Genomic DNA, 25,861 nt, shown 5'->3' on the forward strand with positions numbered 1-25,861 from the left:
TCAGGTGTCTTCCTCAATTGCATCACCATCTTATGTTGTTTTAAATTTTAAGTTATTATTTTGTGTGTTTGGGCATGTATGAGTAGGTATTTTGCTTGTATATATGTGTGTGTACCATTGCATGCAGTGCCTCTGGAAGCCAGAGAGAGTGTCAGGTCTCCTGGGACTGGAGTTACAGATGGTTATGAGGGTCATATAGGTGCTGGGAATTGAATCTGGGTCCTCTCTCTAGAAGAGTAGCCAGTGCTCCTAACCACTGAGTCATTGCTACAGCCCCCCACCTTATTATTTTAAAAACGTTAATATATATATATACACACACATATATATATATATACATATATATGTGTGTGTGTGTGTGTGTGTGTGTGTGTGTGTGTGTGTTTTGCCCATGTATGTATGTACACCCCATGAATGACTTCAAAGGTCAGCACAGGACAGGACAGGACATCAGATCCCCTGAACTGGAGTTAACAGACAGTTGTGAGCCACCATGTGGGAACCCAGGTCCTCTGGAAGAGCAACCAGTGCTCTTAACTGCTGAGCCATCATCTCTCCAATCCTCATCACTTTATTTTTTGGTACAGGAACGCTCACTGAACCTGGAGCTCACTATTTCAATTGGACTGGCTGGCCAGTGAGCTTTAGAGCTGGAGTTACAGATGCAGGTTCTGGATCAAAGTTCAGGGCTTCGTGGTGCAGTGTTTGCAATGCAAGCATGAGGACACTGAAAACTACAAATCATCATTGAAAAGAAATTGCAAAGCTGTAGGAGCAAACACGTGGCTTTCCTCCCCCATCCACTGACTTGCTCCTTCTCCTCTATTTGGAGAACAGGGCAAAATAATAAGCAAAAGAGCACACTGCTGCTATCGAAGATCAGCCTCCGCAGGTGCTGAGAGGATGGAATGCAGCACTCAGATTGGAAGAGCAAACAGAAGAAGTCAGCACATCTCATATCCTGGTGTTTCATGTCTTTGAGTGTCTATTTCTTCTACAGATTGTTTCTTTAAATCCTTCTGTGCTGGCTAGTTTTATATCAACTTGGCACAAGCTAGAGTTATCTGAAGGGAGGGCACCTCAGCTGAGAAAACACTTTCATAAGATCTGGCTGTAGGGCTGCAGAGATGGCTCAGAGGTTAAGAGCACCGACTGCTCTTCCAGAGGTCCTGAGATCAATTCCCAGCAACCACATGTTGGCTCACAACTATCCGTTATGAGATCTGGGGCCCTCTTCTGGTGTGCCAGACATACATGGAAGCAGAATGTTGTATACATAATAAATAAATAAAATTTAAAAAAATCTGGCTGTCAGGCATTTTCTCAATTGATGATTGATGGGGGAGGGCCCAGTCCATTGTGGATGTTGCCATCCCTGCTGGTGGTCCTGGGTTCTATAAGAAAGCAGGCTGAGCAAACCACGAGGAGCAAGCCAGTAAGCAGCACCCCTCCATGGCCTCCGCATCAGCTCCTGCCTACAGGTTCTTGCCCTGTTTGAGTTTCTGCCCTGACTTCCTTCATTGATGAACTATTACCTGGAAGTGTAAGACAAATAGACACTTTCCTGTCCAAGTTGCTTTGGTCATGGTATTTCATAACAACAATAGAAATTCCAACTAAGACACCTTCCCTAAGGTAGTTCTTCTTTAATTACACTAAATTTTTTAATTTTAAAGATTTTGTTTTGTATTTTTGTATAGCGTAGCCAGAAGCCAAACAGATGGGGCTATTCAACCTTTTACTTTCAGCCCCCAAAACAGTGAGTAAAATAAACCTACACACAAACACACACACACACACACACACACACACACACACACACACACACACACACACACACACACACACACACACACACACACACACACACACATACACACACACATTGGTTTTCTAAAACATGATTTTTCTGTGTAGCCCTAGATGTCCTGGAACTTGCTTTGTAGACAAGACTGGCCTTCAACTCACAGAGATCTGCCTGCCTCTGCCTCCCAAGTGCTGTAACTAAAGGTGTGCACCACCCACCACCTAGCAAGCCTCTTTTTTTTTTTTTAATAAAGTACCTACTCTCAGGCACTTTGTTGTAGCGACATTAAATGGACTAAGACAGCTGTTTGATAGGGAGTAATAAGTAAAGATAGATGATGCCCTTGAAGACAATCTTCTGGAGCCACTGGAGGGAGGGGGTGGCATCTTGTCTTCAAATAGATAAGCCTGGCAGGTGTTCTCTGTGCTTCTTGAAGTTAACTCTCACAGGCCAAACACCTGTGAAGAAACCGCCAGCCACTGGCTGTTTGGAAACCCATACAACAGTGTTCCTCCTTAAACAGGAAATGAGACAGGTATGTCAGTCGAGAGAACAGATGGGAAAATGCTAGAATTTTAAAATTAACTACACCTGTGGTTTCCAAACAGCACTCTTGAGGACTCTCACATGAGGCAGGGCTGCATGTTGTCACCAGAGGGCAGCAGAGGCCAGGGACCAGAAGAAGAGGCAAAAAGCTAATGTTACCAAGCAGAGATCTGGTAGAGACAAGGCTGACTTATATTGGGCATGGCTATAAGTTGGTTATTGTTCTGGGCAGAAGGAGAAAGCATACAAAGCTCAAAGGCAGAGATCAGAGTCAAGAGCTAAAGTAAGAATGCAATAGAACATAATTAAAGGGGCAGTTCTTCCAGCCATCCAGGAAACACCCAAAGACAGTAGGTCTGGGGAGTGCAAACACGTGACAAACAGAAACAAGGTGGCCCTGAGTCCCTCCCTGGCAAGGCACTAGGTGTTTGATAGAGAATCAGAAAAGGGAAATTTCTAGATCATTAAGAGTCAAGCTGTGATCCCCACCCCCTGATCAGAATTTAAATAGTTCTTTTGAGTAAGCTTCCTTTTCTGCTGGGTTGACAAATTGTTTAAATGCTATTGCCCTTGGCTACCCAGCATAACTACATGGTAAGACCCTATTGCTGGAGACACCACACAGTTTGGCTGCAGAACATAGATCAGTCTCAAACCAACAATAAACTTCCTCCCTGCAGGCTGGTTGCCATAGTGACTAAAGGTTACTGAGAAGAAAAGACATCAATGGCCTTATCAAGGTCTGGACACTACGTGCTGTAATACCAACCTGCCAGGAAAGATATGCCTATTGGAGCAATAGTGGTATGATTGTTATGGAGTAACTAACTGATTTCTGATTGCATTTGAAGCCTGTTTCACCGGAGGGAATTTCATACCTGCTACTGTAATCCTGGTCAAAGCTGAGGAGGTCACAGGCCCTAGGGTAGAATCTGCTATTGTTATTTTGATAACTGATCATGCCATCAAGTTACCTTCTAAATGTTCATGTTTATATTTGTAGACCAGGGCTGCTCTCAGCCTTGGTCAGAGAAGCATCTTTGTGCTGTGGACAGCAGCCATTGGAGGGATGTTCATAACTGATCACAGTGCTGAGAATGAGACCAAGCTCAGCCAGGCAGTGGTGGCATAGGCCTTTAGCCCCAGCACTTGGGAAGCAGAGGCAGGCAGATCTCCAAATTTGAGGCCAGTCTGGTCTTTAGAGAATGTTCCAGGACAGCCGAGGCTACACAGAGAAACCCTGTCTCAAACCCCACCCCCCTAAAAGAGACTGAGTGCTCAGTTCCAAACAGGATGTCTATATTAAATTCCCCATCACTAAGGCTATATTAAATTCCCCATCACTAATTCCCATCACAGAAGAGGAGGCATAAAGAATGTAAGAGCCAGAGGATGAGGAGTGCTATGAAATGTTGTCTTTTGGACATAATGTGTCTATTGAAATCATGATCTCACAGCAACTATGGCTACCTGCACAAGACCTACACAAGATCAATCCAGCCAAAATCCCAGCATAGATGAAGTAGATGATTGCCAGCTTCCAGTTTATACTCAAGAACTATTGACAGTGGATAGTTGCTGAGGGAGGGAGGTTTTTTTTTGTTCTTTTAAGGATGTGACCACCTGGTAGGTTACCCATGATCTTATGGATGGCCCCACACATACATGGGCAGCACTAACTGGACTTAATTGGTTGTTCTATTTTGTCTTCTATTGTTGTGATAATAATGGGGGACCAAAAGTAACTAGGGGAGGAAAAGGTTTATTTGGATTGTACATTTCAATCATAGTCCATCATGAAGGGAAGCCAGCAGGAACTCAAAAGGGGAATCTGGAGGCAGGAACTGAAAGAGAAGCTATGGAGGAACTTACTAGCTTGCTCAGCTTGCTTTCTTATACAACCCAGCCCCTCCTTCCCAGGGGTAGCACTGCCTCCATCAATCATTAATCAAGAACCCGCCCCACAGGTGGCCTGCAGGCCAATCTGATGGAGGCATTTTCTCAGTTGATGTCCCCCCTTCCTAGATGATCCTGGCTTGTGTCAAGCTGACAAAAAAAAATAAAAATAAAAAAATAAAGGAAAAAAACCAGCCCATGGGTTATTAAAAATAAGTCATGAAGTTCAGAGGAAGCATATGGGGGAGGATTTGGGGAAAGTTGGAGGGGGGAAATGCAGGTTAGATATGATCAGACTTAGTATACATGTATGAAACTCTCGAAAACAAAGGAAACAATTTCAAAATCCTTTCTCTAGTGGTATATCAAGATGGATTGTGAGAGTCATCCCTTTAGAATTCAGGCAATAAGCAAAGATGCTGACTGCAGAGAATTTGAAATCAGTAATAAGAGCAAAAAACAAAACAAAACAAAACAAACAAAAAACAAGAGCAGCTAAGATGGGGAAACAGACAAAGGACTTGTCATTAAGCCCAATGGCCTGAGTTTGATCCTGGGGCCCGTAACAGGCCTCAGATCTGAGCACAACTGACTCCATGGTGGAAGTACCATTCAGGCCATAAAATCCAGCATGTACACAGCACCACTTGCCAAAATGAAAACAAAGACCCAATCCATTGACCCCCCCCACCCAGGTGGGTTTCTATGTGTATCTTTGGAGGCTGTTCTGGAGCTAGCTCTTGTGGACCAGGCTGGTCTTGAACTCACAGAGATCCTCCTGTCTCTGCCTCCCGAGTGCTGGGATTAAAGGCATGCGCCACCAATGCCTGACTCCATTAACTTCTGTAGTTCTTCTTCTAGCTAACTGTTCTTGCTAACTGAACTGTGTCAACCCAGAATGTGGTTTTTGTGTTTAAAGGCTCACCTGGAGAAAGACTTGGGGCTACACTGGGATCCTGAATACCCAGTGTAGTTGCTGGTCAGCTATTAAAGACTTTCTATTGGCTTAAACCTATGTCCAAGTAGCCTTCTCTGGTGGCTGTCCCAGAACAGGACCCAGATGGTAGAAAGAGAAAACTGACTCCTGCAAATTGTCCTCTGGCCTCCACTTGCTCATATCATGGTATGCAGGTATACTTGCATACAAAATTAATAAATGTAACAAAGAAAAGCTAAAGGCAAGGAAGAGGGTAACAATCAGTCAGGTTTTTTGTTTGTTTGTTTGAGACAGGGTTTCTCTGTGTAGCCCTGGCTGTCCTGGAACTTGCTCTGTAGACCAGGCTGTCCTCAAACCCAGAGATCTGCCTACATCTGCCTCTGCTGGGGTTGAAGGTGTGTGCTACAATACCTGGCCTGCCAGTCAGCTTTTTATTATCCCAGTTCCCCAGCAACTTTATACAAACTGCTCAGTATAATAACATCTTCCTTCTAGACCATTCATTCCTCCTTCCCAGTCATGATGGGGTCCAGTCACCATCAACAAACACCAATGGGTCTTTGTTGGTTTCTTCTCAATGTTTTATTTTTCAAAATATACAATTTATTTACATCTTTATTTCACAACCACAGTTTTGTATATTTATCTCAAAATCTCTAGATAGCTTCACCGTAAACAGTACAAATCACAGGACCAGTCACACTGCTTCTCTTTAGTCTTTGCACACATTGGGTTTTTGTCAAGTTTCAAGTAGTAATGGCTTGTGGGTAAGAAAGGAACAATAAGGAAGGCAAGATGATTTTTTTTTTTTTTTTACATAAGCTCAACACATAGGATTAGAAAGGGCTATCTGACCAGCTACTTCATTTGGGGTCAGATGAACAATATTTATGTAATTTATAAATAGGACTTCAGAAGCAGTGCAGGCTCTGGTTATAAGGAAGAATGGTCTCAGGGCGAGGAAGGTGATAAGGCACCACATGAAAGTCCCTTCTTGGTTTCAGGAGGCACTGCTGGGAGGGTCCTGAGTTGGGCAGGCATCCACCTATGTAGGTGGAGGCCAAGAATGGCTAGGGTTGGGGTGGGTCTCTCACCAATGCAGAGACCTTTTGGGGGGCAGTTTTGTTGCTTGGGAGCAGAGGAGGGATGGAGAAAGCAGCTGGTGATTCCCAAAGACAAGGGTCAAAGCTCTTGTCAGCCTTGAACAGGATGCCAGCCAGCCAGCCTCAGGCTTTCAGCCCAGGTAGACAAGTGTTGGATTACTTCTACTGCGGCAGCTGGTAGCACAGCTGGTATCTGGGATTGGCAGGGTCCAGAATGGTTATTTTGGGGTCTTGGAGTGGCCTGTGGGAGGCATCGTGCTGTTTCTTCTTGGGATAGTCCTTCATTCACTTCTGAACCATCAAACTCTCTCAAGAAAAGGCAGGAGAATAAGACATGGCCACAGACCTGCACACCATGCTTTTGCTGTGACACTAGTCCCTTTGCTGCATGGGGAAGCTCCCAGGGAGCCCAGGGTTCTAAGGCACAGGTGGGGTCAGTTTCCGTCATGCCCCTTGGGGCCATTGTCTGGACCCTGAACAGTACTGAGGCCTGAAGATTAGGCAGGAATGCCAATGGGGAGGTCCTAATTCTCTGAGAATGAGCCAGTCCCCAAGGGCCACTTGGCTATCAAGAGGATGCTATCCTCACACAGTAAGCCAGAAGAGAAGTCCTGCCTTAAGATCTCCACCAAGCCCCAGGGCTAGACAGAGCCCATCCTGCCTGGCCAAGCTGATCTCAGCAGGGTCTGGATGGAGGCTGGGGTAGGACAGGGTGCAGGGGCCAGGGCTAGACTGAGGGTAGAACAGAGGGTCTAGGGGTTGTCACTGCATCTTCGGGTGGGATTCCTCTGGTATGAGAGTGTGGAAAAAGTAATCCCACAATTTAGTGCTGATGCCAAACCCTGTAGAGGGAGACAAATGGGGCAGAGGATGAATGCTGACAGAAGAGCAGAAAGAATTCACATGGGTAGGCAGAGCTAGGGGAGATTTCAACATCTGTCCCTGCACACGGCCTTCCCAAGGGCCAGACACCTGGGTCTCACCCCAGTCTCCTGGGTGGGCCTGGCCCTACTGTGTCCCCCACACTGCCCTCCTTCAGCTTCCCCCTCGTCCTTGCTGGGTTAAGTTCACTCCTGCCTCAGGGTGCTGCTCTGGAATGCCCACGTCCCAGACATCAGCCCCTACCTGCTTTTTATTTGGGTCTCAGCTCCAATGACATCTGCAATGACCTGTTCCTTGAATGACCTTATCTAGGGCTTTACATGACAGCATGGTAGTCACAGTGAACACTTGGCTAAGAGTGCTGGGAGTGTGGCTAGAACTTCAGAGGAACCAATTTCTCATTTCATTCGATTCAAATTAAGTTTTTATGTGAACACATATATTTGACTCAGTTATGGATAACTCAGAAGTACGTTTGGAGCAACTTATATCTGTGAGTCTATATTTTAACTATAGATTTTATTTGTGATGAAAATTTAGCATATGAATTAAGATGTGCTCTCAGTACAAAACAGACAGTATAAGGGAATGTAAGATAGCTCATTAATTTTTTTATGTTAATTACAAGTTAAGATGGTAATACTTTGGTTAAGCTGGTTAAATATATCATGAAATTTTCTTTATTCCTTTTTTTTTTTTAGCTAGAGTCTTATGATATAGCTTTAGCTAGCCTGGAACTCCCTATGTAGACCAGGCTGGCCTCAAACACTCAGAGATCTGTCTGCTTCAGTCTCCAGAGTGCTGAGTTTAAAGGGCTACATTACCACACCTAGCCCAATGTTTTCTTGCTTTATTTTCTTTATGACAATTATCACTGTCTGAGATAACTTTTGCCGTGGATTGATTTCCGTGCTTGTCCCTCTCCGCATAGCTGTCTACACAAATGAGCCCTCTGTATATGCCATTCCCTGAATGGAGCCTGGCTTTAGTTGGGGCTGAAACTGTCAAAAAAGTCAATAAACAAAAAATAAAGGCTGAGAGGTCCAGCCTTACCTGATTTCTGGTATTCAAAGTGATGCTTGACATGGTGGGCCTTCATGTTGTACAGGTAGGAGCCCTTGTGCGGTGAGCCAAAGTGCAGGTAATAATGGGTCATATCATAGAGGACATAGCCCAGGAGACCCCCTGCAAAGATGATGCCTGCCACAACCTCAGGCAGGACGAGCCGCAAGAGCACATAGAAGAAGGCAATCACCAGAGAGGCTGGCACTGGGGGAAAGACCAGGCGGGAGCCATCAAAGGGTGCCTGTGGACAGACAAGTGTGTTACCAGAGGCAGCCAAAGAAAGGCTGATAGCCTATTCGTGCTCATGGCATGTCAAAGTGGAGACATTACTCATGGAGTGGAGCAGCCAGATGTTCCAATGAGGGGGTGGCAATCTGTCCTGGAAAGGCTAGGTATCTTCATAGCGTTGGGACAGGTAGGTCAACAGACTGGAAAGACCCAGATAAAGTATCCTTCTCCTTATTCCCTAGCCAGGATGGAACCTGGCAGACTGCCCAAAGACACACCATGCTCCTGAGACCATTTGGCTTCTGGAACTTATTAGCTATTAGACAGGAGCTCTGACCTCATATCCAGAGGGGCTTTCTGGAGACAGAGTGTTGAGTAGCACATCAGCAACCTGGGTTAATACAGTCTGTGGTGAGAGGATCCTAGAAGTTGAATATGATGCTTCCCTCCCCGTTTCTCAATTGGAAGCTTTTTTTTTTTTTTTCTTTTTTTTTGTTTACAGTGAACCAGAGAATCAGAGCCTAAGCCTTTGGCTCTTGACTCTCAAAGGAAGAGGGAGGGCTACTCAGTTCCTTAGTTTCCCCAAGCTTCAGTTTCCACTGTGGAATATAAACACAGGAGCACTGTCTTCAGAAGACACCTTTATGGAGGCAAGGGTTTTTGTCTGTTTTGTTCACTGAAATCTGGTGAGATCCCTGGAGTGCTCAGAGAATGTTCCAGGGTGAATGAATGAGCTGTAAGCATTAAAGATGATGATGAATTTGGGTGATGCATAGAATCTGCTGTTAATAAGCATGATGTGTGTGTGTGTGACACCGGAGTATGCATATATCACTCTCACATTGTCCCTACCTGGCTCAGATGAGAATGTCCAACCCAGTCACCCCTCTGAGAAATCTCAAACATCCTTGGTGTCCATCATTCCAAGCTCAGGGCTGGATTCTCAGGAAGACTCAAGGGAGCTGGCAATAGCTGCAAGGCTTCCCAGAGCTGGCTGCATGTTCTAGGGCCTGGAGCAGGACCCATACTGCTCACCTTGTGGTGTTGACCATGCATGACAAAGTGCAGCATGATGAGGTAATGGCTGTCGCTGGGGGGCTTCATATGGAACAGAAAACGGTGGATGAGGTACTCCATGAGGGTCCAGAAGAGCATGCCTAACACAAAGAGGCCTGCAAACATGGACTTGGGCACCACCACTGAATAATCTGCAGCGGAAACAGAGAGATGCTCAGGGTTGATGAATGCCATGCATACCTGTTCCTGGTGGTGCTAGAGTCCTCGCCTCAAGCAGGCTAACTTGGGTGTTGTTTCCCTCTACCTAGTAGCTCCTGGTAGGCCACACTGAAAAGCCCTGTGGTAAAGTGGGAAGGAGGCTGTGAGGATCTGTTGTGGACTTGGGAAAGGTTCTTTACCAGAGTGATGAGGCTATGTTCAGAGAGCCAGTAGCCAGTCCTAATGGGGACTGTGGGAGGCACAGCTCTGGCTGAGTGCCGGATCTCTACTTAGAAGGGTGACACAGTGGCATGGGGCAGGGGAAGGAGACCATCTTGAAAGAGCTGGCAGAGCCAGCAGTCCCTGATAGAAGGAATGAACAATTGGGGACCATCTGTATGGGAGTGGATGAGCAGGAAGGACAGGAAAACCTAAATGCAGAAATGTCAACAGACTTGAAATAGTGGTATCTGAGGAAAATGGCCAGACTGGATGGAGGTGGGAAGGCTGTGCAGGTATAATTGTTTGTGTGGATGAGGTGGGAAGGCTGTGTGGGTGTCTTCAAGGTCAAGTCATTGAGGTCCAAACCTCTGTTGACACCGTGCAGTTCTTCCTGCTTTCATTTTTGATCTCTAGGAGACGTCACCTCTAGTCTCTTCTGCTCCTGTTTAGTTTTTTGCATTTCTATCTCATTTTCTTGGCTTTACCCTTTTGGATGGTTAATTTTTATTGTTATCTCGACTAGATTTAACATCTCCATGGGAACACACCTCTGTTTCTGTGAGGGTATTTCCAGAAACATTTAAACTGAACAAGGAAGAGCTCTCCTGAAGTGGGTCACAGAGCCTCCTGGACTAGGGTCCTGGGCTTGAATAAAAAGGTAGAAGTGAACTGAGAAGAATCATTCTTTTCTCACCACTCCCTGACTGTGGACCTGCTACAGCCAGCTGATGCAAGTTCTGACACCCAGGCTTCCCAGCCTTGATAGACTAGGCTCAAACTTTGAGCCTAACCAAACCCTTCCTTCAAGTTGCTTTGGTCAGGTATTTTGCCACAGCAATAAGAAAAACGTATACATCCCCTTTCTCACAAGCTACTGCTTTAGATATACTTTCTTTTCTTTTTTTTTAAATAGCCTTATCAAGATATAATTCTTAAGCCGTGCATATAGTGGTGCGCACCTGCAATTCCAGTACCTGGGAGGCTGACAGAGAAGGGTCATTAGTTCAAAACCAGTTTGGGCTACACAGAGAGAGCACCCCATACCACCTCTCTCTATATAATTGTTGCATATACTTTATACACACACACACACACACACACACACACATATATATATATATATATATATGTATATCTCAGTAAATTCTGAATTGTGTGCCCAGCATTATTCAATAGATGGGACTGGATGTACCTTCTGAGGCTCTACTATGGAAGCCAGCCTCTGTCTCTCCAAACTCTGCTTGAGAACTGATTTTAACCACAGGCTGGCAACCCCAGATCTGTACTTCTACCCCACCTTTGGCCAGCCACTTCCCACTGTGTATTTCCACACGGTATACACAGGACCCCAGAGCTAACCCTTCCCAATGAAGTGAATCATCTTCCTGTTTCTTTGGGCCCCACCCCTCCAAGCTGCCCATTGGGGTTTCTCCTCTGTGGATACCCACATGTTACCAAAGCCTATAGTTATCTTCCTCTCCCACATCCAGTAGTTACCAAGACCTGTCACTTCCATCCACTTCAGATCTCTTTGGCAAAGCAAAAGAAGCGAGGGGCAGGGGCCACAGAGTGCCTGATGCCATTTACGTGAAAGTTCAGAACAAGCACATTTGTGGACAAAGAAAGCAGAATGGTGGTCACTGTGGGGAGGAGGATGGAGGAGGATGGAGAAGGATGGAGAATGGGGAGCAAATGCTCATCTGGTCTGAGTTTCCTTCTGAGGTGATGAGAGGGCTTGGAACTAGATAAAGACGGTGTTTGTACTAAAGGCCACTGTGCTATTCAAGTTAAAATGATTAGTTTTGTAATATATGAATCTTACCTCATTTGCATTTTGTTTGTTTGCTTATTTATTACGAAGATAGCCTCCCCATGGGCATATGGCTAAAACAATGGCATGTGGGGAAGAGGAATATATAGTTGTCTTTCTTGACAGCCTCTTGTGCCACCATGCCCAATCAATCTGTAACTTAAATTCATTTGTTTATCTATCTTTCCATCCATCTCAATTCACTATTTTTCTTCCTAGATATTTATTTGTGTGTGTGTGTGTGTGTGTGTGTGTGTGTGTGTGTGTGTGTGTGTGTGTAAGAAGACTAGAGGTGTCTGATTTCCTGGAGCTGGAATTACAGAAAGTTCATCAGCTGCCTGATACTGGTGCTGAGAATTGAACTCAAGTCCTCTGCAAAAGCAGCATACACTCTTTAACTGCTGTGCCATCCTTCCAACCCCAGGTCACTGTTCTGAATCCTACTACCTTACTGCCTATTAGCCTCCAGGACAGTATCAGTCCTCCACTCTTGCTCCTATGCCTTGTTAATGTGATACCTCATGGCCTTCAAGCAAAGTCCAAGTCCCCCCAAACACAACATTCCATGTCCCTCAAGTCTTGATTTTCCAGATATGTCACTTGTACAGGAGCCAAATCAAACCACTAGTGACTCCTTAGATGTGCCATATCATTTTCTCCTGCACATGCGTGTTTTTTTTTTTTTTCGAGACAGGGTTTCTCTGTGTAACAGTCCTGGAGTCCTGGAACTTGCTTTGTAGACCAGGCTGGCCTCAAATTCACTGAGATCTCCTGCCTCTGCCTCTCAAGTGCTGGGATTAAAGGTGTGTGCCAGTACTGCCTGGCTCTGCACATACAAATTTGCTGATGCTCTCTTCCCTGGAGTCCCTCTGTTTTTCTTGTTCCTGGGGATTCAGTCCACACGGCCCTGACATTTGTCTTCATCCACTTCTGGCTGTCTAGTGAACTTTGCTGTGTTCTCTGGTACCACCCTGAAGCACTAGGTCCTTTGTGGTATCATTGCATACTTTGCCCCCAGCTTGCAGATGAGGTTTTTTTTTTTTTATGAGTAAAGTCTTCTTTATGTGTCAAGTGCTTTATACAGAAGGCTCACAGAGACTTATCAGGAGAGAAACAGTGGAGAAAGCTGGAGGTTTGTGCTCGGATGAAATCTGAGCTGTGCCACCCTCTGCAGACCAGGCTCAGGGAGACAGCTTTGAGAGGTACCTCCAAAGGGCTCACATGATCTGTAGACAGGCCCAGGACCAACGGAAAGGAAGAAAGCCTGGGCAGGTGGGAAGCAGAAGTGACCATTAGCTTTTTGGCCATACCTCATTTTGACAAATAGCTTCAAGTAAATTTCTAGGTGCCTGGGAATTATCCTTCACTTGGGAATGAACATGAGATGCAGCTACAATTTCATCCCAAATGCTCCATTCCTTCCCGAAAGCCACTGTGACCCTTGAGCTTGCACTACTCGCTGGCTCTCTAGCTCTCTAGTTCTGCTGCATTTATTCCAGGGCAGCATTTGTTCAGTAGCTGCAGTGCGACCCCACTGAGTGTCCCTTTGCCTTGCTTTGTGAGTTCTTAATCACTTTGCCTGTGACTTGTGCCTTGCATGGTGATCTGCACGATGAGGAATGCATGAGGCAATGCATCTCTTATGCCACTGTTGCTGGCATTGTGGCCACAGGCTTACTAGCCTGCCACACTGGACCTTTATCACACAGGCACATTTTAGCTGTCTGCAGAGGCCTGAGGTGCTGTGGAGCCCTCAAATCACTGTCCCTGCCATGGAGAACAGCCCTCTCCTATAGGTCAAGCTTCCACCCGCCTCCTCACCCCAGCATCACCCAGTCTGCCCATCCCGCCGGAGCTGGTACTGAGTGGTATCTCTGGAGGAATCCAGCGGAGGGACCTGGGCCAAAGCTTAGAGTCCCCTTCCCCCTCTGGCCTCCAGCCCTGGCGGCCCTGCCACTGTTGGTAATTGTTAGGGGAGTACTGGGCAGACAGTGGGCGATTCAGTGAGCAGGCCTCTGAGCAACAAGCCCTGTGCTGTGCCTGAGCTATTCAGCGTGGGCCGAAAAGGGTAACTGTGGCTAGTAGGATGTGCACGGTAACCCTCTGGGCTCTGGGCTGGGTTGTGGGGCCACTTTCCACAGCATGCTAATCCCCCACCCTATCTTGGGTGAGGCAAACAAACTGAGGGTCCCAATGCTGTGGGAAGCCCCTGACTTGCTGTCCTCAGGGCATGTAGGAAGAAGAGAAGCCTGTGTATGGAGGAAGGAAACCGTCTGGTGCATGCCAGGAACAAACCATGATCAGGTGAGGGAAGCAATACCCCCAGACAACAACCTAAGGTGCCGGGTAAATTACCTGGGCAAGAGTAGAGGCATGTGCTCAGAGACTGAGGCAAGCAGAGAGCCTGTGAGCCAAGATGGCGGAGTAGCCACTCTGAGGAACTTAGTTCCACGTGTTCTTTGGATAACAACCCATATCATACTCTCTCTGTCTCCTGTTCGCTAACTGGAAGCTGAGGGCAGTTGGTTTCCACATCCACATCAGGGCCATATGACCCTGAATGACTCATTTGCCTTTTCCAGGCTTTATTTTGTGTGTTCATTTGTGTGTGTGTGAATGCACATGTATCTGCTGGTTAAGCCCCACTTTTGTATTTGTGATGTTGTTTTCTTTTTCTTTTCTTTTTGGTTTTTTGAGACTGGGTTTCTCTGTGGCTTTGGAGGCTGTCCTGGAACTCGCTCTGTAGACCAGGCTGGCCTCCAACTCACAGAGATCTGCCTGGCTCTGCCTCCCGAGTGCTGGGATTAAAGGTATGTACCACCAACGCCTGATTATGATGTGGTTTTCTATGCCCAGAGAAACTCAAGACTATGGAGAACACAGTGCCCTGCCCTCAAGACCCACAGGAACAAGTCAGGAAGAAGCCAGTTTGTTGTTGTTACCTGTTGTGAATGATGCGAAGAGCCGGGTGTTGTCCTGGCTGAGGGTTCGGTAGTAGGACCAGCTGAGATACAGTACCAGGGGCACCCAGATGATGGGGACACTATACCTGCAGGAGGGCCATCGGGATGAGAGAGAGAGAGGAATGGAAGGGGAGGGACAGCAGGGCCCAGCTACTCTGAAGCATACAGAGGGAATAAGGAGATATCAAAGCACATGCAGAAAGTATGTGGACAGCCTTGGCCGAAAGGCACAATGGTGTAATGAGTAGGGGAAGGAAAGAGAAGCCGTGAGTCCATCTTCCTCTCCCCACCCCCTCCTCTCCTCTCTCTCTTTGTTTTTTTGTTTGTTTGTTTGTTTGTTTTTTGTTTTTTTGAGACAGGGTTTCTCTGTGTAGTTCTGGCTATCCTGGAACTTACTCTGTAGGCTGGGCTGGCCTTGAACTCACAGAGATCCACCTGCCTCTGCCTCCCCAGGGCTGGGATGAAAGGCTTGGGCCACCATTTCTCTTGAGAATAGTCATGGGCAGAAAAGAATTTTGGTGTACCATGGTTGCTAACTCTGGACAGGTATATAGTCACTGTCCTCTTGTGGCAGGGGAACTAATTACAGGAAAAATTGTTGACACGTGCATTAAAGGCTTTGAACCCTACATAGGAGTCTGGAGAGGAGCAGGTGCAGGCACATGGCAGGATGCTACCTGGGCGGTAGATAAAACCATGTGCAGGAATTGGTTATGGCTATGGCCTGCCCCATGCTCCCCAAGAATTTTCAGAATATCCTTTATTTTAAGGAGGAACTGAACTGCTCCCTCCCCTTCTATGTCATACTGGTATTGCCAACAGAGAAGCCCATCTCAGAGCCCGCATCACGCTCACCAGACAGTCTTGGATAAAGCCTCAATAAGGTCAGAGTGGAAGAGGCGGATGGGTCTGGCCACTGGCTGGTGAACCCACTCGTCATATTTCTCTCCCAAGTGGCCCACCTGCCACAGCAGAGGCTTTCGCCAGTCCACCAGGTCCTGCAAGAGACAAATTGGACCCTTGATAGTTACACTTCTGATACCCATTTCCACATCCCTTGGTTATAGCATCCTGTTCCCTAGCACATCAGTTCATGTGATATGTGTGCAGCCACACACCCAGCAGGATGGAGGAGGGAATCCAGATTTAACTACATTGTCCCTTCCAGCCCCTGGATGCAGAATCCAAGTCAGGCCCATGGCCCAAGCTTTCTTGGACCAAGAACCACCAGATGCCAGTTCCTCCCACTGGAGTTGTTAAGTTGGTTGATTCTGGAGTTGCCAGCAGAGCCCAACTAATGACCCAGACAGCATAGAATATGGCCAAATCAAGATCTAGTAACAATGTCTAAGAGTCCCCGTGGACTCTTACATACATACATACATACATACATACATACATACATACATACATACAAGGGCTAATATATTCTGTATCACCAGGGGCTGTGTCATAAATGGAGGCCCCTTTTCCTTCACTGCAGACTTTCTTCTTGATGTTGGCCTAGATAATTAATTCACTCATCCATTCATTCAAATAGCTATCCACACAATCATTTGCTTAACATTTGATTTTTGTGTATTTTAATTTTTGCAAGTGTGCATATAGGTATGCTAGGTGCTGGAAAGGATCAACAGGTATGTAGGAGAGCACCTTTGTTTCCTATAGCTTAGTGCTCAGAGTAGAGACTCTTGGAGTCAGTCCTGGGTTCAAATCCTGGCTCTCCCACTCACTGCAGGACTTTGGGAAAATTACTTGAACTTTCTGAAACCTATTCCCCTCAGGTATAAAGCAGATAATAACAATGTCAGTGGAAGGTATTCAGCATGATGAAGCATAGTAAGCAAGACAGTTTAGTGCTGATTCAGGGATGTCACAATTCAGAGGCAAGAGGACTGTCACACATGCTCAGCTCTAGGGTAAGCAAGCAAGACTTTGAACACGATCTGGGGTTTGCTCATCAAATGGAAGATTTGGCTAGGTGGGAAGAGTAGCAACAGGGGATGTGGGTAGAGATGTGGATTTGAAAACAGCTATGGTCCATGTTAAAGGGCAGTTCCTTGACACTGCTGTGTGGATTGTGGAAAGAAAGCTGCGGAGGGCTCAGTAGGACACTCTATTCAGGTCCAGGAATGATGTTTCATGTACCAGGACAGCTGTTCCCAGACACACACTATACCAACCTCAGCAGCACTAGCAGGGAATTTAAAGATTTATTTTATTTTTATGTGTATTTGTGTTTGTCTGTATGTATACATGTATGTGCACATGTGTGTGTTTGTATGCGCACATGCATGCACGAATGCATGCATGCACATGCCTGCTGACCATGGAGGTCAGAAAAGGGCACTGGATCCCCTGAAACTAGAGTTACAGGTGGCTATGAAATGCCCATTGTAAGTGCAGAGAAACAAACCTAGATACTGAGCCATCTCTCCTGCCCCCAGAGACCCTATTTGTATTTGTGATACAACACACACACACACACACACACACACACACACACACACACACACAGAGAGAGAGAGAGAGAGAGAGAGAGAGAGAGAGAGAGAAATAGAGAGAGATTTAAATAATATCTGACTTCATTCCGATTCACAGACTATAAGAGTACAATATATAAATTATATATAGGTTAACATGGACATATAGTAAAAACAATGTGCCCAAAGTTTTTACTCATAGGAATACAGAGCCAAAGATTTCAGAGACTTTACCTGTAGGCAACAAGAAGTACTCAAAGATTCCTGGTAACTTAGTGTATTGAATAAGATCAATCTGGATTCAAAACCATAAAGAACAGTAAACCTAAGCCAGGGCCCATACTGAAATCCTGTCCTTGCTGCTAACCAGCTGTATGACCCTGAGCAAGCGTCTATACCTCTCCAAGCTGCTCAGTTTCTTGTGAGTGAAGTTAGTAGTCCAACAACCCAAAATCAGGGGAGGGTCTCCAATACAAGAGATCAGTCTTCAACAAAGGGAGATGGCCACCACAGGAAGAAGGGTGGCAGTGACAGGTAAGAGAAGGAGATAAAGAAAGAGCAAGCCTGGAGGAGAGAGCCTGCAATGACTCTGGAAACCTGTTCATCCTTTATGCCCTCTTTGCCAAAGCTGGCTCAGCCCCAGCAGCTCTCCCAGGATCTGGCCTTCATGTGTTCCCAGACTCTCTGGAACCTCTCTACTGTTGCCATCACAACTTTGGGAAAGGAGTGTAGGTGTTCTGAAGCAGGCAGGTAAGGCCACCAGTCACTCTTCTTGAGTTTGTGACCAGGGAAAGGGGTCCAGACCTCACTTGGTTGCTGCTCCTTTCCTGACTCTAGTCTCCTTAGCCTCATGCCTTGTTCCAGTGATGCAGACAGTCTTGTGGCTTCCACATCTCTATCCTGGGTTTCTGAGTCTGCACACATGCACACTTTATACCAGCAAAAAAAAAAAAAAAAAACAAATAGGAGGACTTTTCCTGTGATGAGTATGAAGTGCCCTCTTCATCTCTTTTGATTGATTTTAGTTTGAAGTCTAATTGGTGGTTTCTCAGGAAAATGGGAATCAGTCTACCTCAAGATCCAACAATTCCTCTCTTGGGCCTATACCCAAAGAATGTACACTCATATAATAAAGGCATATGTTCAACTATGTTCATAGCAGCATGATTTGTAATAGCCAGAACCTGGAAGCAACCTAGATGACCCTCAACTGAAGAATGGATGGAGAAAATGTGGTAATTTACACAGTGTAGTATGGGGGGGTAGGAGGTGGGAAGGGGAAGGGGAGCGGGGAGGAGAACAAGAGGACTGAGACGGGAGGAATAGAGGAGGGTAAGAAAGATAGAGGGAGGGAGTACGGGTTTGATAGAGGGAGACAGTATGGGTTTGGAGAGAGGTCCAGCACAGGGGAAATGTTAGGGGATTCACAGGGATGACCCCAACTAAGAATCCAAGCAGTGGTGGTGAAGATGCCATTGATGCCCTTCCCCAATAATGAGATTGATGTCTACCTTGGTTACCATTCCTAGAGCATTCATCCAGTAGCTGTTTGAAGCAGAAACAGGCACCCACTGAACAATACTACTGGAATCCAGTTGTAGAGAGGAAGGAGGGATGAGCAAAGGAGCCAAGAAGGTGCTGGAGAAACCCACAGAAACAATGAACCTGACCTACTGATAGCATGAAGATACTAGTCATAAAGTTGGGGAGCCAGCATTGAACCAAACCAAGCCCTCTGAATGTGTGTGCCAGCTAGGAGGCCAAGACAGTCTATGGGACCTCTAACAGTGGAGACAGTCTTTAACTCTGGAGCACAAATGGACTTTGGGAGCCCATTCCCTATGGAGAGATACTATTGCAGCCCAGATACAGCAAGGAGGACCTAGGTCCTCCCCCAAATTTGAAGGTCCCTGGTGGAGGGCCTCACTATCCCTGGGGAAAAGTTGGGGGGGTGGGTTGGGGGGTTGGTGAGGAACATGGGAGGATGGGGGACAAGGGAATGGGGAGAATGGATATGTAAATATGAGTAGTAATTAAAGAATAAAACAAAAGAATGGGAGGAACCTTCTGGTACACCTTATCATGAAGTGGCCTACATAGCCTCACTCTAGAAGGAACTAGGCAAGGTCACATGAGAACTTGAAGCTTTGCCCCAACCTCAGCACTCACAGAGTACATGTTATATGTCAACCATGATTGTAAAAATTCTACATGGCTTAAACCATTCACTCACTTCTCAACATTCCCAACTGAACAGCTGCTATAATTATTGTCATTTACAGATGTGATACTGAGTCTGGTAATCTGTCAAGGTCACCCTGTCATATCTTCTTGTTGAATTGCCCATTTACTATGGGGAATTCCTTGCTCTGAAGTCCTTAGATTCTAACCTTTATGTGGCAAGCACTTTGCCCACTGACTCATCTCTCCATCCCAAATTTGTTTTTATTCTTTCTTGCTGTTTTCTATCTCCTCTGTCCTTTCTTATTTGCCACATTTTGTGTTTTATTTTTAAGAAATTTTAAAACTTTTATCAACTTACGTTATATGCACGTGTATGTGTGTGGGCACATGCATGCCGCAGAGGATTCGTGGAGACCAGAGGACAACTTTTGAGACTCAGTTTTCTTCTTTCACCATGTGGAGTCCCAGGGATTGAACTTGGATTGCCAGTTGTTTTGGCAGGAGCCATTACCTAATAAGCTATCTTATCTTTCCTGAATAAAGTATTTTAAGACATTTTACATTAATGCCTCCATTTGTTTTTAGCAATGTCTCTGAATTTTTCCTTCTAGTTGTTGCTCTATGGGTGGTACCTGCATATTTTATTTTATCTCCATCTCCCAGATGAGACCCCTGGATCTTCTAGGTTCCCTGTTTCCATGTGTTACACATGACATCCATATGCCTAAGTTTCATTTGTACATTTTATTTGGCCTTAGATATTTTAAGAAAATAACCATTTGAGGTCAGTGAGATGGCTCGGTGGATTAAGGCACTAATGACCTGCGTTCAAACCCTGGGACCAACATGGTAGAAGGAGATAACTGACTCCCCCAAGTTGTCTTCTGACATCCACACAAGTGCTACGGCACACATATTCCCCCAATAAATACATGTAATAAAAAGAAAACCACTTTTAGTTATTACTCAGATGTGTGGCCAGCTGAGCCTCCTCTTTTTTCCTAGCAAAGGCTTAGGCAAATTTTTATGTTGATCTGTTTTCCCCCTTTTTTTTTGCACAGCAAGAAGAAAGTAACATGGTATTATAATTTAATTCAGTGGAGACACAGGAAGAAATGTGTAGGTAAGCCACAGGACAGAGAAGATACAGAAGGAAGGCTGGGACTAGATTGCTGAAGAGGTATTTATAAAACACAGATCTTCAACAATGTGGTCTTCTCTTGATGTCCTGTTGCCCATTTGACCTGTACACATGATTTCATCCACTGTCTAGGTAGACCAGCAGGCCCTGATGCCCTCTATACATAGTAGGTTGCTGTCTACAGTCAGTGCCAAGGCTGCCTGTAATCTGCTGATTTTTTTGTTGTCTTTTTGTTTTTGAGACGGGTGTGTGTGTGTGTGTGTGTGTGTGTGTGTGTGTGTGTGTGTGTGTGTGTGTGTGTGTGGCCTTGGCTGTCCTGGAACTTACTCTGTAGCTCATGCTGCCTCTGCCTCCCAAGTGCCGTGCATCACCAATGTCTGGCATCTGACTATTTTTTTTTTACCCCACACTGTATCTTCCTGAGGTAGTCCTCCTTGGTAACCCAAGGAGAGTCACTTGACTCTGGGAGCTAAAAGCCTTGCCTCTACTCCTGCAAAAATTCCTCTCATCAGCAAGGGCCAACATCAATAATTTTAGCCTAGGGTCTCTGTCCTACTATTCTGAGAGGAGAGGGAGTAAAGTGAGATGTCCATACACTGACTTTCTCCCTGTGTTTGGAATAAATATATTGAGGCCCAGAAGCCGGAGTTGGTTGGTTGATTCTAGAGTGGCAATCTCCTTATCTCCTCCCATAAGTTTTTGGTTTGGTGCTTTTATGAATTACTTTTATTTATTTGTGTGTGTGCATGCAAGTGTTCATGCTCTTACGGGAGTGTGTCACAGTATACTAGCAGAGGTCAGTTTCCAGGAGTTGGTTCTCTCCCTTTACCGTGTGGGTCCTGGAGATTAAATTCAGGTTGTCAGGCTTGGCAGCAAATGCCTTCACTGGCTGAGCCATCTCACAGGCTCCTGGTGGCGAACTCTGAGACAAGGCCCTGTTATGCTATGTATCCTGGGATGGTCTGGCTCTCAATATGTAGACTAGGCTGTCCTCAAACTTGAGATAATTCTCCTGCCTCTGCTTCTCAAGTGATGGAATTACAGGCATGTGCTACCATGTCTGGCTCCTTTCCCTAGTTTGTACCACCCTCAAAACAATTTCTCTAGAGCTAGGACCTTCACTGGCACTAGGCCTAGTTTCACAATATATGCACACTGTCTTTTTTCAGATTTCTTCTAGTCCTTGGTTACCAAAGGAAGGGCAGTGTCTTCACCAGGTATGAACAGGTTTTTACTTGCTATTATTTCCAACATGGAAAATGCAGAAAGCTGATTTTGAGAAGGGATGATGATGGCTGACTGCCTAGGTGGGATCTAATGAGGTAGAAAGGAGTTCATTCCTTCTTTACCAGGAAGACACTTCCTTGGCCCCCTGCCCTCCCATGCAAGTGGCTTTCTTCTTTTGAGCTGACCCCTGGTCCTGTCCTCCCACTCTGCACTAACTAAAGTTCAGGGCACAGGGAGAAGGCAACGTAAAGGTCTAGTGCCCACTGTATGAGGTTGGTGGGGAAAATGAGAGGAAAATAGGACATAGATCATGCCTCCAGCTCCCAGGCATCTAGGGACTCCCATGGCTACCCTCACTTTGAAACTGTGGGACCTAATGCTCAGAACAGGCAAGGTTAGTGCTCAGTGCAGCACTGTGTAGATGAAGGTGAAGATATGCTCAGAAACTACTCTGGAGTGGACAGGTTGCTGGACTCAGGGCCTTCTTAGGTTCATAGACCCTGAGCAGCAGGCTGAGTCCAGGATACAGATGAAATCATTTAGTGTCTAGGCCAAGCATCTTGTGGACCCCATGCCCTTCCCCCAACACAGCTCTGCCCCTGCCAGGCCAGGAAGGGGGAGGCTGTTCCTGGCTATGCCAGGAATGCAGCTGGTAGCAGCATACAGGAGGAGGAAAGGGCAGCCTGCTGCCCAGAGAGTGAGTGGGCAGAGGGCCTGCTGCCTGGGTAAGGAGGGGCTTGCCTCTGCTTTCCTTCTTGTTCCCTAGATCCCCTTTCCTTGTGGGCAGCACAGGAACAAGGTGGCACAGGACACTCCTCAGGGGCTGCCTCAAGCCAGCAACAAGTGCTCAGATATGCTTTTCCCCAGAGGAGCAAGAGCAGGAGGTGGCAACTGCTGGGTGCTAGTAGCTCCTCTCACTGCCATGAGCTCAAGAGACTGTTTAAAGAAAGGTCCACCTGAACCCCAGAGCATCTGCTCCAGGACAGATTTCTGAGCCAGGGAGGCAGAGCAGTGCATGGCTTGCAAGCAGCAGGTCAGTGGGGTGAGCAGTGAGGGACAAAAAGCTTCCTAAGAGCCCTCTGGCTACCTTTTCTACGACCTAGTGATAAGCCACCCTGGGCTCTGGTCCCATACTCATTATCTTTCATAAGCCTTAATCATCAGACTGACGACTGTGATAACCTCATATCACAGGTAAGAACACTGAAGATTGGCTCTTCAGCTGCAGATGCTAGAGTTAGGGCTGCTGCTGAGCATGGAGCTGAGAGCCTGAGTTCTTAGCTCCTAGAGATGCAGACCATCAGTCGATGGAATCAGGGCCCTGTGGCTATGAATTCCCTAGCACATAGCTATGGGGCTTCTGCAGCCATGCCTAGTGTTAACTGGAGCATCGAGCCAGCTCGTTGGGGTTCTGGCAGGATTGGTGCGGATCTCTCCTGCTCAGAGGAAGTGGGACAAACTCAAGATCGCTGAGATAGCTCTGGGTCACCTGACTTCTCTGGTACTCTGTGTCTCTCCACTCAGGAGACATGAAGTCTGGGGAAGGGGCAGAGTAACAGAGGCAAGCCAAGCTGGAACTCACAGCCTGGAGTTTATCATTCCCTGGGTATGGGTTTGCCATGGTACCTTTGTTTTGACCCAAGTCCTCGTTGACTTACGTTAGAACCTCCAAAGAGTAAAGCCCATCTGGCCAAAATCAACATTTTGCCAGCTCTACAGACCCCCAGAGCTCCCAATGGTAAGGGTTATGTGTGTGGTTTTGAGGGGCAGGGCAGGGACTCGGCGGAACTGACCACTACATTTTCTGTGTACATATGGATGTCCCTGTGTGCTTGCATGTGTCTCTGCATGCACATGTGTGCGAACACAAATGCACCTGTGTGCACACGTATGTGGAAGCCAGAAGTAGACTTTAGGTGGTTTCACTTTATTTACTTATTTGAGACAGTCTCTCACTGAATTTGGAGCTCACTAATTGGCTAGGATGGCTGGCCAACAAGCCCCAAGGATTGTGCTGTCTCCCCTCTCCAGTGCTAAGCTTAGATATTTACATGTAGGTTCTGGGAATTGAACCTGGATCTTTGTGCTTGTATGGCAAGCACTTTAATGACTTAGCCAACTCCCCTGCTGCACCAATGCATTTTGATTGGTAACACACCCGGCTGATTGGTTTTCTACCTGTCTCAACGGAAAAGGATAGACTACACCCACCAACAGTCTCTCCAAGGTGAAGGAAGCTGATTATATGGAGATAGGGTTTAACTTGAGGCAGGATAAAGATGTAGCCACTTTGGCAATACCTCTAGAACCTGTTTGGTTTCATCCATCCTTTCTGTCATCTCCTCTCCTAGTCATAGGGCTCAGGGAGACTCACTTTGGGCCAGATGAGAGGTGGAAGGATTTCAAGATACATGAGTGTACAGAGAAAAGGGCTCATTAGGTATGGTCAGCCAGGCAACTAACCTGTGGCTAACTTGCTCTCTGGGTTGCTTACCTGTGGTTACCATGCCAGCTAGGCTGCTTATCTGCTGACCAGGAGACACTGGCAGAAGACTATATGCTTTGGCTCCTGGCATTTTTTTTTCTGTTTGTTTGTTTGTTTGTTTTGGTGACAGGGTTTCTCTTAGTGGCCCTGGCTGTCCTGGAACTCACTCTGTAGACCAGACTGGCCTTGAACTCACAGAGATCCACCCGCCTCTGCCTCCCAAGTGCTGGAATTGAAGACGTGTGTTGTCACTGCCTCCTGAGTGCAGGTATTAAAGGTGTGTGCTGGCCCCTGACACTGTTAACAGGAGCCAGTTAGATTACATGTGATTCATGAATGTCTTCATTACAGCTCAAGTATGAACTCAGCAGCAAGATGGCAAACACCTTTGACCCCAGCACCCAGGGAGGCAGAAGCAGAGGCAGGTGGAGGTTAGCCTGGCCTACATAGAAAGACCCAGGCCAGCAAGGCCTACATAATGAGAGTGTGTCTCAAAAAGAAAGAAAACAACAACAAAAAACATCCCAAAGCTGTGCTAAGTTCATTTGTTGTCTAGGGGTGTTTGAGGGAGAAGCTTCAGCGAACCCCTTAAACCCCATCTGCTCTAAACTGAAAGGGGTAAACTAAACTAAAAGGCTTCACTTCTAATAATTTAAAAATAAAGGGACCAGACCCTCACTCGGTCCTCTGCTTTAGCAGCCATGACAGCCTACAGAAAAGACACATAGGCCTCTGACACAAGGAAACTCCAAATCCTCTGTCCTCCAGGAGCCTAGGGCCAAAACTAAACACAAAGAAACTCCAGACGACCCCCGCCCCCAAGCCTCCTAGGTACTTAGTTCCTGGGAACTGTTTGGCCACAAAAGAAACTCCAGGAGAGACCAAAACCTCTCCTATAGTCTCCAGGATAAAAACTTATCTATGTACAACAGGCCACCTGCAAGTAACAAGACAAAGCCATAGAAACCACAGAATGTTCCCTCTCAGCCCTGACCAATGAGAATACCTGGTACACAGGTATTTCATGCCAAAATATGACATTGTGAAATTCTCCTGATTGTTCCCAAATGTCAACCAATCAGAAACCAACCCATACCTACTGATGTAATACTGTGACTTTTGTCTTTAAAACCTAGCAGTAGACAGTGAACTTCATCCCCTCTGGAGGCTGTTGTGTCAGCTTGCTAGACAGGGTCCCTCCCACAGTAGGGTAGACAATTAATAAATCTTGTGCATTTGCATAGGTGGTCTGTCTCCCTGGTCTCTTTGGGGATCCTTGTGACTCGGGCACAACACTAACTGCTTCCTAGGAGGCTGGCATCCCTATGCCCTATGAAACAGATCGGGTACAGAAGGGAGGACTCTGAAAAGAACACAGTAGACTAAAGATGAAGCGATCTGAAGAGAGAAGTGTGCCCAGAGGTCAAGAGTGATGGGCAACTGTGATCACCAAGCCAGAAAACAAAGATTTGGGCATGGGAAGGAGCTGCAATCTAGTTTTTATTTTTCCTCCTAAGGAAGCCTGAGCTCTACTCAGCTGAGAGGTTCAAGGGGGTAATCTAGATCATTCTGGTAAAATTCCACACAGAGCTTGAAAGTCAGATGGACCTTACCTATGACAGGGCTGGGCACCAGAGCTTTTCGGTTTTTAATTTCTGCTGTTTTCA

General features: G+C 46.3%; 1 protein-coding gene across 1 annotated transcript in view; it reads right to left on the reverse strand.

Moving 5' to 3' along the window:
* Nucleotides 1-5,753: 5,753 nt before the first annotated feature.
* Fa2h (fatty acid 2-hydroxylase) overlaps nt 5,754-25,861 on the reverse strand; it is a 54,167-nt gene continuing 34,059 nt past the window's right edge. The window contains exons 3-7 of the mRNA XM_027406034.2: nt 15,530-15,672; nt 14,654-14,760; nt 9,500-9,672; nt 8,225-8,477; nt 5,754-7,131 (exon numbers count right to left, since the gene is read on the reverse strand). Coding sequence (XP_027261835.2) covers nt 7,052-7,131; nt 8,225-8,477; nt 9,500-9,672; nt 14,654-14,760; nt 15,530-15,672 — 756 coding nt within the window. The 3' untranslated portion in view covers nt 5,754-7,051. The remainder of the gene's footprint in view (nt 7,132-8,224; nt 8,478-9,499; nt 9,673-14,653; nt 14,761-15,529; nt 15,673-25,861) is intronic.

Source organism: Cricetulus griseus, chromosome 3 (assembly GCF_003668045.3).
Source record: "Cricetulus griseus strain 17A/GY chromosome 3, alternate assembly CriGri-PICRH-1.0, whole genome shotgun sequence".
Classification (NCBI taxonomy): Eukaryota; Metazoa; Chordata; class Mammalia; order Rodentia; family Cricetidae; genus Cricetulus; species Cricetulus griseus.